The following is a 14,557-nucleotide window of genomic DNA, read 5'->3' as shown; positions in this document are numbered from 1 at the left end:
AACTGTACGTCCTTTATATCATATAAAAAAATGAATGCCAAAAGTTATTTCTCTAACTACTACTTTATATTACTATTACGAAGTCTGCTGCTAAATTCAGCTTCATGTTTCTCTCAGAACAGTTTTTAATAAATCAGAAGTTAGCGCAGACGAGTGGAGGATTAGCTGGGAAACATCACATTTATTCACTTTACATGGAGCTACAGTTAATACTGAATGATGTTAAATGTTTGCAGAATGTGTTAGTGTCTCTTAATAAGTCATCAGAAATCAGAAATCATCTTTAGAAGGAGCAGATGTTTACCTTAAGCTAGCTCGGGCCATGTTAAAGTTAACAATATTTTAACGGAGCAAGACAAGGTGGTTGCTAACGTGCCCGGTTGAAAAGGAAAAAAAATTAACAATGCTTTGAGATGGCTGTGAGAGATGGCAGAGGTTTGATCACATAATCCTGTTTGAGCTATAACAGGTGGTGTGTTCCACGTTTTATTTCCCAGTTGCTCTTGGAAAGAAGAATAGAGTACTGTAAACACACTGTAAACAAATTGTTATCATTGGAAATCGCTGGTTTCGGTTCAACGCCTGAAGTTGCTCCCATAATTCACGCAAGGTATCACGGGGGACTAGGAATAAGGTGGATAATTTATTTTAAACAGTTTATTTATTTACAGTTTTCAATTGTTTCTTAATAAATAAACATGACCAGATCTTTTTAAAAACCTCAAATGTGTATTCCCAATATACATACAGTATGACAACACATATTTAAAACCAGCTGTCATTTCAGTTAGTGGGATATTTACTGTCAGCCTGAGTGTAATATATTTCCAAGTTGACACATTACCCAACTCAACCACAGCATGCAGTCTGAGAAATGTTGAAATTGAACAAATGAGGAACCCTGTCTCCAGACACACATGAATATGCATTTACTCACACACACACACACTCTCTCTGTGTTTCCCTCCCGTGCAGAAGTTGACCCTGGTCCACGTCAACAGTAACCAGTGTCTGGACAAGGCCAGCGAGGAGGACAGCCAGGTGCCCAGCGTCAAAGACTGCACACACACACGCTCCCAACAGTGGCTACTCCGCAACGTCACACTACCAGAAGCCTTCTGACCACACTCTGCACACTCACAAACGCACACACTCACACACACCGCGGCCCAGAGCAAGCAATCAGGGGAACAGACGTGTTTATTAAAATTGGGCACAAGGAGAGGAAAGACTTCCCACGAGGGGATTCGGGAAGAGAGGAGGACGGACTGGACGGTACTACCTCTGCCAGAGATCAGAGGAAGGAGTGTGTTTGACCCTCCTCGAAGCGAGAGAAGAGGAAAGAGTCCCTCTAGGAGACGACGGCTGTTGTTTTACGTTTGTTTTTTGTTTTTTTTATAAGAGATTTTAACCGCAGTGAGGGACTCACTCGCTGGGCGCGACTGTAAAACTGACCAGTGGAGTGGAGGTTTGCACTCACAGCTTCCCTGGACAAAGCAGTCCACCCCTCAACTCATCACTTAACGTTTACTGACTGCCTCTTATGAGAGAGTGTGTGCACTTACATGTTTGTGTGTGTGGCTGTGAATGGATGTGTGTACTCCGAGATGAATGTATGCTTTGAGAAGGGGGCTGAATTCCTTGTTGATTTCTTTCTTTCTTTTTTAATTTAATTTTGTCATGGATTTTGAAAATGAACTCTTATGAAGAAGGGTGCATGTGTGTGTGTGTGTGTGTGTGTGTGTGTGTGTGTGTGTCAGAGCCCCTCCTACAGTCTTGCGGCAGTGTATGTCTCCCTCTGGTGTTTCTCCTCGGCATCTCATCCGACAGACTGAAGCCTCCTTGCTGAGGAATTTCCAAGGGACCGCACATTGAAACAAAAAAAAAAAAAAAAAGAGAGAAAAAAAAGGATGACCGAACACGAGGACCTGACGTCTGCCATCCGCAGAGATCTAGAGATAGAGAAATATGATGTTTGTGATATCTTGAGATTTCTATGTCAAGTTTTTACATGGCTTTGTCTGTTTCTACAGTCCTGTGAGAGTGCCACAGAGCAGTAATCCTAGTCTGTCTGTCCGTCTCTGTTGTCTTTAAAGATGTTTAACATAGAGCTTACACACACACACACACACACACACACACACACACACACACAGGACTCTGCATATGTAACTGATGTTCTCTGCCTCATGTAGTGTTAAACTATAGGGAGCTCTCCCATAAGGCACTACATCGTCACACACACACACACATCCTGTATACATATAGGAAAATGGCAGCACTAGCCTGATACTTTAATCCATTCTGTCATATCTTCTTCTCAATGACCTCTTAAAAAAAACACTCCAAGGGCTTCTTTCCTCCGGTGGAGTGTGTGGATGGATGGTGTGTGTGTGTGTGTGAGCGTGTCTCCAGTACTAATCCCCAGTCCGTCAGCTCCCTGTTTACTAGGACAAAACAGCTCTCTGATTCCTCGCTGTTGGACAAACAGAGCCCGTAGCGTAGACTGACGTCAGATCAGCGCACCCCTGCGTTTGTTGTACAAAAGAGCAAAAAGCTGCTTTTATTTTCTAAACAGAGCCGAGTCTCCGCACTCTCCTGAGGACATATCTACAGGAGGAAAGGAAGCCTGGGAAGCGGTTGTTGAAATATCAAAGAGACGTCGCCGAGGTGTGTTAGGAGACTTAATCAGGGACAGAATAATAATTGTAGAGAGCCGAGGGGAGTGAAGAGTTGAACTGTGGATCACAAAGAGTGCAGCAGCAGCAGACATATCTTAATCCATAACTACATATCTCACTGTGCAAGCTCACCTGCAGTATTTCACTATCCATATCTCAGTGAGCCAGACAGCTTAACAGTTACAGTAGTGATTTCATTTTCATTTCAACCATCATGCTTTTCTTTATTTTTTTGTATCACTCCTGTGGGTCAGAGCAGGAGAGGTGATTTCATAAAGGTTTTAACCATTTGGGCTTCCTCCAGTGGAGGAGGGGTTTACACATAGGACACTGGTTCATCTTTGTTGTGGACACGATAGTGAGAGGAGGCCGTCGACTGATTTCATGTCTGAGCGAGTGACTGCGTCGGGAGTATGTGAACGTTTATTTTGTTTTGTTTTGTTTTGATTGTGAGACAGAGGGAGATTGTTCAGATTCTTGGGGGGGAGGGTTTGAAGTTAACTGACATGTCCAGACTTCCACACTGAGCTGATCCAAATGTAGAAAATAAAGGTGAAAAAGTTTACAGAACAATACGAGGACATTTTTGATTTCTGTCTCTTTTTGTCTGCACACACACTCACAAAGCACACACTTTCTCCTCAGCCAGAAATAAATTGATAAAATGTGAGTTAAAGGGACGGTTCACCCCAAAGTACATATTTGTGTTTTTGGGTTGTCTGTATGTACGTACATTATTACATCTGTCCATTCTTGTAAATGCCATATCTTAAAGGTAGGGTCTGGAGTAGGGATGGGCAAACGATCAAAATCCATTATTCGATCATCAAAAAAATTAACGATCAATCATCGATTAATTGATAAGCGAGTATTTCAAAAGAGAGGGGGTACTTGGTCTGCCATGGTGTTTGAGTGGGTGGAACATGTCAGGTGGTATCCACGTGAATGCCACAACCAATGGTTTCCCAGCAGAACAATGCATCGGAACAAAATAATCAAAGCTATTCACTTCACCTGTCAGTGGTTTTAATGTTTTGGCTGATCGGTGTGTATATAACAAGATGTAAATCCCATATATGGCTTTTTTAACTTAACAAAAATGTATGACTACATCTCTATATAACAGGCTACAAGTGTACAAAAACAGAAATGTTTGCTTTACCTGGCCTCACCTGTGAACAGCACAGGATCACCCCTCCCACTGCCAACTCTTAATCCCAAAACAACTGGACACATTTTTAGAAGATAGCAATTTAATTGTCCAGATCAATGGAGCAGATTAAAGTGTTAATGCGTCAGAAACACCTCAACTGACCTAAAGAAATGTATCACAATGTCTACCTTTTATTTAGTTTCACTTAGCTTACCTGTTTGATTTTTTTTTAAATACAGAAACATATTCTCCCTAAAAGTCATCTGACTCTGAGAATGCTGCTTACATTTGTTTAATATGTACAACAACATTAGAGAGTGCCAACATTACCACAGTACCCTGAAACCCTCTCAGCCTGCTGAGGGTTAATGAGGCACACCTGGGGACAGTAGGAAGGACTCACCTCTGTGCATCCTTGACTTTGAGAAACACCCCGCGGCAGGCAGGTGGCAAACAACTAAGAGAAAGATGACGATAATAACATTATTTAGTCTGGAATAAATCAGCAGTGTGGATTTTAATTCGAGAAAATCCGGGTTAAGCGACAGAGCACGTGCCGCACGAAAACAATGCCATTACCAGATAAAACATGAGGTAATGTGAACGTGACTACAGCAACATTAGCTGTTCTGTTTTAAAATGTTCGGCTGAAAATACGTTCATTCAGGCTGAAATTCAACTTCACTGTTCTGTCGGGAGACACAGTGACTTAAACTAACGGTGAGTAACAAAAAGTATAAATAATACCTGTAATTTATTAAGTTACAAATAGAGGAAGTTCGCTAGCTGCTAGGCTAATTTATGCTATGTAACGGTGCTAAAGCTAATGATGGGTGATCAGCAAAAAACAACTGACATATCTGTGAACCTTGACACTTATTATTGGGATCAATTTTATACTTTTTGTTAAACAATGTTGTTGTTAATAAATGTTTTATGGCTGTTGAGAAGTTTATTTTAAGGGCTTAAAGCCAGATAGACCTGAGGTTTTATGAAAAAGATGATTTGATAATTTGAGACGTGCTCGTGCATATGCATGCGTCTTTTTGGGCGTGCAGCATACAAATATAATGGGAAAGTATCTGTAAAAATGTAAAGACCACTTCCTGTAATGTAAAGATATAGTGAAGTAATGGCATCCTGAGCAGAGAGAGAGCACGTGCTTGTGTGTATGCCACTATCTAGCTCATCACCGCTGCTTTGCACTGCCCTCATATGGCAGGTACTGCTGGGTTTTTTTTTTAGACTTTACACACATTCAACAAGGGAAAATCTGATAAAAAAGACGCTGCATGGAAAAAGAGGAGAAAAAACAAAACAAACAGTAACCAAAAAAAGAAGGAAAAAAAGCTACAGGATGCAGGGTTGACATTAGGAATGTTACGTAACATACATTGGATCTCATCCGCTGTGTACAAGCCTTTTATACTGCAGGCTACTGTTTAAAAAGTGTACAGACAATGTACCAGTGGTCCTCAAGGCCTTATCAAAGTCATTTAACAGGCAAGCTGCCCGTTCCATGTTTAGCAAGTCCAGGTATTCCTTCAGCCAAGAGTCCCTTGTGAGGCAGGCTGTTTTATGCTCCGTCCAGTTTAGAAGAATTAGTCTTTCAGTAGATAAACTACCCAACGTCCACAGGCCGTCGACAGTGACTCCAACATTATTGTCCAATTTCAGGCTCAGCAAGCATGCTTTGAGGCGCACTGGGAAATTAACATTGAAAAACTCTGACATAAGAGTTATCACCTCTAACCAGAGTGTTTTAACAGCTGGACGGTCCTAGAGCAAGAGGAATAAAGATCAGTGGTTTGTTTGTCATCCATCTTAATCTAACAGGAGTAATATATGCTCTGCACCAGGGCTGCCCCTGACTAAGAATGTTCCTAGTCGACCAGTAGTCGTCATTTAGGGCCATTAGTCAACTAGTCATCTGCATGTTTACGATATTAATTTAATTACTAAATTATATATTGTGGGCGGGGCAACACAATGGTTTGAGTTGAAGGTGTGAGAAAGAATAGTATCAGTAACATTGTTAACACTGTGCTACATTACAGAGAAATACAAAACCGTACTAATGAGCCTTCATTAATATAGGCCTATATTTTATCTACAAGTGCACGTCACACACTGAGCGAGCCGCCTGTTAATGACGCTGTGGGCTAATGGGCATGTAGCTACTTCCATGTTTCAGATGATGCGTCATGTTTGTAGTCGACCAATGAAGAAGAGTTTACATATCACTTTGGGTTCATCCTTCACCTTCTCAAAATGATCCCACACACCAAAATGAGGTCGGGCACTGGGCGCTACTTTTGTGCCAGCTTTCATGAGTTCTGCAGCAGGTTGCATTAGAGGTTGCTGAGCAACCTTAACAAGCATTGTATAGCCTATTTACCTGAAACCCTGAGTGCAGAGCTGATCTTCTTCCAGGAGCTGTTTATAAGTGTGTAGGCCTGTCGTCCGTGGGACAGATGTAAAGCTCTGGGTAGCCCTGCACTAACATGATCAACTTTTCCGTGTTCATCATGAATATTTACAGAAGAAGGGAAAGATATCTGTCAGCTGTGATTGGTTTGTAACCTGACTCCTGTCTGACTGTTGAGCATGGCCACTTCTGTGTCTGTCCCTTCAAATTAAATTCCCACATGGTTCTGTCATATAGGTTTTGATTTATTTTGACAAGGTGCAGCTCCTAACAGAGTTTTTTTTTTCCTGCGACCAATGAAATCTTGCCAACTAATGACCTTTCTGGTCGACTAACATTTGGTCGGCTATTAGGGGGCAGCCCCACTCTGCACAGAATCTTATATTGCATAATCCTAAATCTCACACATTTAGAAGATCTCAAAGCCGACCTCCAAATTATATTCCTCTGGGAAGCAGTCGGAAGTGTATTTAGGTCATGCTCCCAAGCCAGCTGGACAGAAGAAGATGCATCAGGTGCAGCTACAGACATTAAAGGCTCTAGTTTCGCAGACTGGGCGAGGCGGGGGAGGCCTCACTCTGTTTCTTTTCTTTTGACTTTTCTAAGATGACAGATGCTGAATATATACTCCCTATCTGATGCTGTGGCTGTTTGTGGTTGGCTGAGAGGGATGTGAACTCATTAGTTTGCAGCTGTCTTAATCAAATCAGGTTGGGTTTCCATTACGCGTGCCAAACGTGCCAAACGGTGCCAATCGCTTTTGATCTGACATCAGATGTGACGGGACAGTCGATATAGAGATACATTTATGTGCTGATTGCAGATAGTTGCATTGAATAGTGTTTTTTTGGGTATTTATTGCATTGTTAATGTGCCTGATATTCTGGAAACCTGCCTGTGAGGTTTTGGTGACGTGTGCGCACTGTCCACCGGTCAGCCAAACATCAGCTTACACCGGTTGCGCTCCCCCTGCGCTGACAGTAGACCTGGTTTCAGCTGGTGAGCTTTTAGCGCACCTTCGGTGAAGCCTTTTGGCACGAAACTGTCACTGCGCCAAGCTGGATCTGTCGACACCTCCCCCTGCTGTGCCGCCACACCCATCTCAGCGCACCTCAGTTTGCCTAGGCTTAGAGCCCTAAGTTAGTAACACCATTAGCTCTGTCAGCGCTGTTGTTGTTTAAAGCTGTTCATGGCATCAGTCGCCTCCATGTCGAGAACAGGCAACTCATACGCTCTGAATTTCACATACAGCCCCTTTAGCAGAAAGAGGAAGAGCTGGGCTCAGTGGCAGCCACATAGTCATGGGGTGTGACCACTGTTGCACGAGGCACCCATGGGAGTGAAGAGATCATAATCTCAAGTCTTGTGGGCAAATGAGACTCTGTCTTTTTTAATAAACATGACGGTGCAGTGAAGGTAATAGAGTCTGGCAGAAGACTCCCTGCATGTTTTGTGGAGAGTGGATTATTCAGACTCCTCGACTTGATCTGCTGAATTATTCATGTGTCAGGATTAGACCCACCGAGAGCCATCAGGAAGACGCATTAGACAACAGTGTTTTGCATGCACATGTTTACGAGAAGATACTGATTCCCTGCATTTTGTTTTGTGAAAGCATCCCCTGTGTGGTAAATTAGATGTTGGGATGTTTCTCATTACAGATCACCAGTCATTCTAGTTTAAATTTTGTCCCCAGGAAGGCCGAAAAAAGATATGTTAGGCTCTAAATTGAATACTTAGATTTCAAAAAGTCAATCCACAGAGTTCCTCTGCTTCCTTCTGGTTCTCCATGATGATTAATCTGCTCTGTAGACCCAGAGAAGAGTCTTCATCAAGGAGACACCTCACTCTGCTCACTCTGTACGAATGAAATGAGTGGTTCTGCCGTTAAGGAGATTCAGAGCTGCGTGAGCACAGGAAGACTCCGCTCTGGTCTGTGTGCTGCAGACTTCAGAAGAACGATGTGGAGTCTTTGATCTGAAGAAATGGATCAAAGCCGAATCAGACTGCGGCCCGGAGGGGAAACTGCCGAGAAAAGACGGAATATTGAAGCGTGTTCAAAGGAACAGAGTGAATTTATAAATGTAGACGGGTGTCCATCTTATTTAGTCATTTTATTGTTTTATTGATCCTTGTTTGTGAAATCAGCTTCATATTTTATTATTGAGATGCTGCGCTAACTCATTAATATCTAGACTCATGTTTGGTTGAGTGGAACTGGGTCGTATTTTTGGACCGATTGGTTGAATGTTTTCTCAAATGTAGATAAAATCGTAGATAATGTAATAAAATATTACAGTGATAAGCAGTTATTACACATAATGTGTAGTAATATTGACAATATTGAGTATTAATGCTTCTGGAAGAGGAAGAACATGGGATAAAAACCAACAAATGATTGGTAACATAATTTGATTGTTTATGACTATTGTGAATTTATTGCTTTGACAGAACAAATTCAGTTGTCACTTGTTTGACAAGCTGTTAAATTAACTTCCAGATTTTACATTACCTGCCCCATTGCTCATTTTAAACCACTGAAACTAAGAGACGGTGACCAGCAGCATCATTCATGTGAAGCTTCAGCGTGGGTGAATAAGATGTATTATTTTATGGTCCATTTATTCTTGGAAAAAGGTCATTTAAACAATAAAATCTTTGCCTTTTTACATACTGTCAGTGTGTGAATTTACCTGGGCGGTCGTGCTTTGACATCAGCTCTCAGGAAGGATGATGCTGAATGTATTCTTGTTTTTTAGTATGTAAAATACATCATAGTCTAAATGTGGCCATCTTTAAACAAACTACAAGTAATGAGCTCCACAAAGCATCCCCTCAGGGTACTTTACATACTGCACATTTTTAATACACCTCCCGATCCCAAAACAATTAAAGCTGCACTCATCCAGCCCACATTGTTTTTCTCTCTGTAGCGTGGTTTCTACCGTACAACATTAAATGTCCTACATTTTTCTGGTGTCCCACATTCAGCACAGACACTGTATAAAGATCAAAAAGACTTTTGTCAGTCGAAAATTGTGTACTTTATTGCAAAGTTTTAGTTTATCAAGAATTACTTGTTCTATTTCCTGTGGAAAACTTTTAGAAATATGAGTAATATGCATAGCAATGTGTGTGATGTGTTGGTTTATTAGTTTACTGTAGACTTGAGTTGAAACATGCCTTGCTTTACCAGCACCCGCACTGTGGCTTTCCAAAGATTTGATATTTATTCTGTCCATCTGTCCAGAGCGTCACTGACACATTGACAATCTGTAAAGACTTCACAGAACAGATGACACCGTCTGACTCAACTCACACAAACACAGAAGGAAGTTTTAACTTTTATTTATCCAGGGAAAGTAAGATTTATCTTTACATTAATCCCACTTAAAATATTTTTTTTGGGGGGGGGGGCATTTTTATGGGATAACATACTATGACTTTTGTATGTATGACATACATTTTTATTTTATTAATTCTGACATACTACATTATGGTATGGCATATGATACTATGGCGTGTTATTTTTTTTAAGACATACTACAATATGACATTTTTATGGAATGCTATATTGTGACTTTTTATGACATACATTATTTATGGCATTTTTTATGGCACACTGATAATGTTTTTTAATGACGTTTTGACGATGTATGATACTACGACAGATTGTTGGCAACTTTTATAATGAATATTATGACACTATGACTGTGACGTTTTTATGCCGTGTTGGACACCATACTGTACTAGGACTTTTTATGGTGTTTTGGATGTCATTCTATACTATGATATTTTTACGCTATTTTGGATGCCGTACTATACTATGACTTTTTTCGCAGTTTTGAAAGCCATACTATACTGTGACATTTTTGATGAGATTTTTCTGACATACTATTCTGAAACATTTTTTAATGACATTTTTTTACGACTTTTTGGAAGTCATACTATACTATGTTGACTGTTTTGGCGCCATAGTATACTATGAAATTTTTTAATGACACTTTTTGATGACATTTTGACTACATGCGATACTACGACATTTTTATGCTGTTTAGTACGCCATACTATACTATGACATTTTTATACCATTTTGGATGACATACTATACGATGACATTTTTATGACTTTCTGGACACCATACTATACTATGACATTTTTGATGCCATTTTGTCACCATGCTATACTACGTAATTTTTCCGCAGTTTTGAACGCCATACTATACGATGACGTTTTTCTTACTTTTTGAACGCCATACTATACTATGACGTTTTTATGCTATTTTAGACGCCATACTATAGTATGACATTTTTATGTCATTTTGGACGACATGCTATACCATGACATTTTTATGGCATTTTGGATGACATACTATACTATGATGTTTTTATGCCATTTTGGACGCCATGCTATACTATGACATTTTCATGACTTTTTTGATGCCATACTATATTATGACATTTGTGATGACATTTTGACTACATGCTATACTATGATGTTTTAATGACTTTTTTGAGGCCATGCTATATTATGACATTTATGATGACATTTTGACTACATGCTATACTATGACATTTTTGATGACATTTTGAGTACATACTATACTATGACATTTTTATGACTTTTTGTATGCCATACTATACTATGACATTTTTAATGCCATTTTGGATGACATACCATAATGTGACATTTTTTTGCTATTTTCGACGCCATACTATACAATGCCATTTTTGATAACATTTTGACGACATGATATACTATGACATTTTTATGACATTTTGGACGACATACTATACTATGATGGTTTTATGACTTTTTTGAGGCCATACTGTACTATGAAATTTTTGATGCCATTTTGGACGACATACTATGACGTTTTTATTCCATTTTGGATGACATACTATACTATGATGTTTTTATGCCATTTTGGATGCCACACTATACTATGACATTTTTGATGCCATTTTGGACGACATACTATACTATGACATTTTTGATGACATACTATACTATAACATTTTTATGCCATTTTGGACAACATACTATACTATGACTTTTTTACTACTTTTTGGACGACATACTATTGTTACGCCCCACCCTTTGGCGGCCCTACGGGGCAAGCAAAACTCCAACACTGACCCATAATAGCAAATCTAGAAGGGAGGGAAAAAGGGACAGCAGCACAGAACACATACACAGCCGTAACACTATACTATGACATTTTTTTAGCCATTTTGGACAACATACTATACTATGACTTTTTCATGCTATTTTAGACGCCATACTTAAGTATGACATTTTTGATATCATTTAGACGCCATACTATACTATAAAATGTTTGATGCCATTTTGACGGCATATTATAATACTATGACTTTTGATGCTATTTTAGACGCCATACTATACTATGACATTTTTGATGACATTTTGAACGCCATACTATACGATGACGTATTTATGACTTTTTAGATGCCATACTATACTGTGACCTTTTTTTATGCTGTTATGGACAGCGTACGATACTATGATGTTTTTTGCTATTTTATTCGCCATATTAAACATTTTTATGACTTTTTGCACGCCATACTATATTATGAAATTTTACATTACAAACTTTACATTTTTTATTATATTTTGACGACATACTATACTATGACATTTTTTAGCAGTTTTGAACGCCATACTATAGTATGACGTATTTATGACTTTTTAGAGGCCATACCATACTATGGCATTTTTATGCCGTTTTGGATGACATACTATTCTATGACTTTTTTATGACTTCTTGGACAACACTATACTGTGACCTTTTTGCCATTTTGGACGCCATACTATACTATGACGTTTTTTGCTATTTTAATCGCCATACTATACTATGACATTTTTGATGACATTTTAACTACATGCTATACTATGACATGACTATGCTATTTTGGACGACATACTATACTATGACGTTTTTATGTCATTTTGGACGACATACTACACTGTTAAATTTTTGATGACATTTTGACGACATGTTATAGTAGCAGCTTTGAACGCCATACTATACTGACTTTTTGGACAACATACTATACTATGACGTTTTAATGCAGTTTTAGACAACATACTAGTTTTGGATGACATATGATACTATGACTATTTTTATGCAATTTTGATCGACTTACTATACTATGACGTTTTGATGTAATTTTGATTGACATACTATACTATGACTTTTTTATGCAGTTTTGGATGCCATACTATACTACGACGTTTTGTTGCAATTTTGATCGACATACTATACTGTGACTTTCTGACGGAATTTTGATCGACATACTATACTATGACGTTTTGTTGCAATTTTGATCGACATACTATACTATGACGTTTTAATGAAATTTTGATCGACATACTATACTATGACTTTTTTATGCAGTTTTGGATGCCATACTATACTACGACGTTTTGATCGACATACTATACGTTGACTTTTTTATGCAGTTTTGGACGCAATACTGTACTATGACATTTTGATGCAATTTTGATCGACATACTATATTATAATATTTTAATGCAATTTTGATCAACATACTATACTGTGACGTTTTTATGCAATTTTGGATGCCATACTATACTATGACGTTTTGATGCAATTTTGAACGACATACTATACGATGACGTTTTAATGCAATTTTGATCAACATACTATACTATAACTTTTTTTTATGCAGTTTTGGATGCCATACTATACTATGACGTTTTGATGCAGTTTCGAACGACATACTATACTATGACGTTTTAATGCAATTTTGATCAACATACTATACGATGACTTTTTTATACAGTTTTGGACTCCATATTACACTATGACTTTTTTATGAAGTTTTGGACGCAATATTATACTGTGATGTTTTGATGCAATTTTGATCGACATACTATACTATGACATTTTGATGCAATTTTGATCGACATACTATACTATGACTTTTTTATGCAGTTTTGGATGCCATACTATACTGTGACATTTTGTTGCAATTTTGAACGACATACTATACTATGACTTTTTCTATGCAGTTTTGGATGCCATACTATACTATGACGTTTTGTTGCAATTTTGATCGACATACTATACTATGACTTTCTGACGGAATTTTGATCGACATACTATACTATGACTTTCTGATGGAATTTTGATTGACATACTATACTATGACTTTTTTATACAGTTTTGGATGCCATACTATACTATGACGTTTTGTTGCAATTTTGACCGACATACTATACTATGATGTTTTGATGCAATTTTGATCGACATACTATACTATGACTTTATTATGCAGTTTTGGATGTCATACTATACTATGACGTTTTGTTGCAATTTTGATCGACATACTATACTATGACTTTTTTATGCAGTTTTGGATGCCATACTATACTATGACGTTTTGTTGCAATTTTGATCGACATACTATACTATGACTTTTTTATACAGTTTTGGACTCCATATTATACTATGACTTTTTTATGAAGTTCTGGACGCAATATTATACTGTGATGTTTTGATGCAATTTTGATCGACATACTATACTATGACTTTTTGACGGAATTGTGATCGACATACTATACTATCACGTTTTAAAGCAATTTTGATCAACATACTATTCTATGACTTTTTTATGCAGTTTTGGATGCCATACTATACTATGACGTTTTGATGCAATTTTGATCGACATACTATGCTATGACTTTTTTATACAGTTTTGGACCCCATATTATACTATGACTTTTTTATGAAGTTCTGGACGCAATATTATACTGTGATGTTTTGATGCAATTTTGATCGACATACTATACTATGACTTTTTGACGGAATTGTGATCGACATACTATACTATGACGTTTTAAAGCAATTTTGATCAACATACTATACTATGACTTTTTTTATGCAGATTTGGACGCAATGCTATACTATGATGTTTTGATGCAATTTTGATCGACATACTATACTATGACTTTTTTATGCAGATTTGGACACAATGCTATACTATGATGTTTTGATGCAATTTTGATCGACATACTATACTATGACTTTTTCTATGCAGTTTTGGATACCATACTATACTATGACGTTTTGTTGCAATTTTGATTGACATACTATACTGTGACTTTCTGACGGAATTTTGATCGACATACTATATACTATGACTTTTTTATGCAGATTTGGACGCCATGCTATACTATGACATTTCATCGACATACTATACTATGACATTTTGATGCAATTTTGATCGACATACTATACTATGACTTTTT

General features: G+C 38.1%; 1 protein-coding gene across 1 annotated transcript in view; it reads left to right on the top strand.

Moving 5' to 3' along the window:
• The window catches only part of galnt1 (UDP-N-acetyl-alpha-D-galactosamine:polypeptide N-acetylgalactosaminyltransferase 1), a 76,912-nt gene extending 73,648 nt beyond the window's left edge, over positions 1-3,264 (top strand). The window contains exon 14 of the mRNA XM_050046146.1: positions 976-3,264. Within this exon, the coding sequence (XP_049902103.1) occupies positions 976-1,122 (147 nt within the window). The 3' untranslated portion in view covers positions 1,123-3,264. The remainder of the gene's footprint in view (positions 1-975) is intronic.
• The last annotated feature ends 11,293 nt before the right edge of the window (positions 3,265-14,557 follow it).

The sequence above is a fragment of the Epinephelus moara genome, chromosome 6 (assembly GCF_006386435.1).
Source record: "Epinephelus moara isolate mb chromosome 6, YSFRI_EMoa_1.0, whole genome shotgun sequence".
NCBI classification, from domain to species: domain Eukaryota; kingdom Metazoa; phylum Chordata; class Actinopteri; order Perciformes; family Serranidae; genus Epinephelus; species Epinephelus moara.
This window is presented reverse-complemented; position numbering and strand designations above follow the sequence as displayed.